This window comes from Sphaeroforma arctica, assembly GCF_001186125.1.
Source record: "Sphaeroforma arctica JP610 unplaced genomic scaffold supercont1.134, whole genome shotgun sequence".
NCBI classification, from domain to species: domain Eukaryota; class Ichthyosporea; order Ichthyophonida; genus Sphaeroforma; species Sphaeroforma arctica.
The window spans coordinates 63388-66643 of NW_014040424.1; the positions used below are offsets into that span (position 1 = coordinate 63388).

At 40.3% G+C, this 3256-nt stretch overlaps 1 protein-coding gene across 1 annotated transcript; it reads left to right on the forward strand.

Moving 5' to 3' along the window:
* Positions 1–117: 117 nt before the first annotated feature.
* On the forward strand, positions 118–2819 carry SARC_02857 (hypothetical protein; the record flags this gene model as incomplete). Its single annotated transcript, XM_014303362.1, has 3 exons — positions 118–200; positions 1490–1609; positions 2663–2819. The coding sequence occupies 3 exons, from the start codon at positions 118–120 to the stop codon at positions 2817–2819; spliced, it is 360 nt and encodes a 119-aa protein (XP_014158837.1).
* Between the last annotated feature and the right edge of the window lie 437 nt (positions 2820–3256).

Consider the following 3256-nt stretch of genomic DNA (forward strand, 5'->3'; position numbering starts at 1 on the left):
ATATATATATATATATATATATATATATATATATATATATATATATAAATACATATATATATATATATATATATAAACCCTAAACCCTTACCAATATATTGTGCACAGATCCGATGGATGGAGACTGCGGCGGAGAAGGCGAAAGAGGCGTCAACAGCTTTAGAAAAGGGCGACTACCCTGAAGCCATTCGACTTGCTAGGTGAGGTTTACTAGCTTGCTATCTGCTTGTGAAGCTGACACGGTTTCCTGTGTCGATGTATGAGTGCGTGCAGGTATGCACATGTATATAGCTGAGTTTGTACACGGTTACAAATCGCTTATGAAGTCAAGATACAATGTTCTTTGTGCTCATATTTGAGTGAGTGAGACAGAGCGTTCAAACCCGTGTGTATAGGTGCGTTTGTGTTCATGGCGTGTGTGCTTGGGATATTGCTTTGTGCTGAGCAGTAAGAGTATTCAAAGTACACTGTACCCGCACTGTATCCACTTTTGCCTGGATTATCATATGCTGTACCGCACACGGAGAGTATAAATCGATATATCATAGGAGTATATATATATATCATAGGAATTTATATATATCATAGGAATATATATATATCATAGGAATACATATATATATATATATATATATATCATAGGAATATATATATATCACAGGAATATATATATATCATAGGAATATATATATATATATCATATGAATATATATATATATATATATATATATATATATATATATATCAGAGGAATATCTCATAGCCCATGGCCGATTGTGCGGACATGTGCATTCTCAAATCCAATCCTACTGGCTGGAAGAGCGTTTGTCCACAGGCACCGAACACTCAATGCTTTTAGCGTTCACCTTAACTTCTATATCTGGCACATCACAGGGTGAGGATGTCCACAGACACCATACACTCAATATATTAGCTTTAACTTCTATATCTTGCACATCACAGGGAGGGTATACACGCATACACCGTGCACTCAATGTATCTGCGTTCACCTTAGCCTCTATATCTTGCACATCACAGGGAGAGTATATTCACATACATCGTACACTCAATGTATCTGCGTTCACCTTAGCCTCTATATATACAAACCACAGGGAGAGTATAACTACATACATCGTACACTCAATGTATCTGCGTTCACCTTAGCCTCTATATCTTGCACACCACAGGGAGAGTATAACTACATACATCGCACACTCTTATGTATCTGCGTTCACCTGAGCCCCTATATCATGCACACCACAGGGAGAGTATTACTACCATACACCGTACACTCAATGTATCTGCGTTCACCTTAGCCTCTATATCTTGCACACCACAGGGAGAGTATATTCACACACACCGCACACTCAATGTATATGCGTTCACCTTAGCCTCTGTATCCTGCACATCACAGGGAGAGTATAACTACATACATCGTACACTCAATGTATCTACGTTCACCTTAGCCTCTATATATTGCACACCACAGGGAGAGTATAACTACATACACCACAGTAGCTGCACGCGAGCTGCTGCAAAGGGCTGAGACCGCACAGCACACCAACACCCCCGGGCGACCAGACACTAACAACTACAACTCAGCTAACAGGTGTGTGCCGTTCTATGGTACAAGGGTGTGTGGATGGGGTATATGGTAAGTGGGTATGGTGAACGTGTATGTTAGGAGTGTATGCCACTAACAACTACGACTCAGCTAACAGGTGTGTGCCTTTCTATAGTCCAAGGGTATGTGGATGGGGTATGTGGTAAGTGGGTATGGTGAACGTGTATGTTAGGAGTGTATGCCACTAACAACTACAGCTCGGCTAACAGGTGTGTGCCGTTCTATGGTACAGGGGTGTGTGGATGGGGTATATAGTAAGTGGGTATGGTGTACGTGTATGTTAGGAGTGTATGACACTAACAACTACATGTCAGCTAACAAGTGTGTGCCATTGTCTGGTACAAGAGTGCGTGGATGGGGTATATAGTAAGTGTGTAGGCATAAATGGATAAATTTTAGGTATATAGGTTAGGTATACATCGTGTGCGAAGTCTTATCGCTTGGGTGATGACTGCATGCCAGCGTCGTCGCACGTATAACACCCTCTTGGCCAAACGACACCGGAGATGTACCGGTGATTGGTTGCAGACATCTGTTGCGTGTGTGTGTGTATGTTTATATTCGCCTGTGAAAAAACTGCCTGCAAGTGTTTTTGTACCATGTTCGCTTTTCTATTAAAACAATACTGGGAAAACGCTCGGGACGGGCTGCAGATATCTGTCACGTGTGGTATAAGTTTCCATCTATTGGTGAGTGAATATTTCATTGTGGTGTCCTTCGATTCTTATGTCCTTATATATAATTTATATATCAGCTGTGCTTGGAGACCCTAATTGGTCATATTTCCATCTATTTGTGGGGGAGTAATGCATTGTGGTGGTACCAGGCCTTCGATTTTGATATCTAGATCATAACAGTTAGTCCAGAGACTGTTCCTCTGTTCTGTGGTTCGAATCGTATAAATGTCCCTGAGCGGATGAAAGAGGATTTTATTGTCAAGTGAAGAATAGACATTAAGATCGACTGACCTTATTGATATATCGGCTGTGGACGTAGTTCCTAATAGGTTTGTTGCCCATGTTATTGCCATGTATGCAGAGACGATGCTGAGAAGGCTCTCACAATCGCCAGGAAGCGTTTGGCCGCAGGGAAGCCCAAAGACGCTATCCGATTTGCGAAGAAGAGCCTGGGACTTTGCAGGTATCATGAGCGGAGACGCACACCTATGTATAAGCACGTATACATGAATGTTTAATATGATGTCCATGTATATGCATATAGATGTTTCAAGTGGATATACACATCTATGTATAGTCACATATATATGATTGTCTCAACATGATGTCTATATATGTCGTGAGCGGATATATACATCTATGTAGAAACATTTATGAATTTATCAACAAAATGTCTATATATAGCTCAAGAGGATATACACATTCATGTATGAACATATATACATGAGATTGTCTCTACGAGATGTCTTGCTATTCCTATAGGATTGTGTATACAGGATACACACTTGCAAGTACATATTTAAGTTTGTGTTTGTGACTTTGTGACTTTGCCGGTATTTCAAGGAGATGCACACGTCTATGTATGTAGATATATAAGCGATCGTCTCAAACAAGATATCCGTATACTTTCATATAAAATTATCAACAGAATATGCACGTCCATATATACACAGAC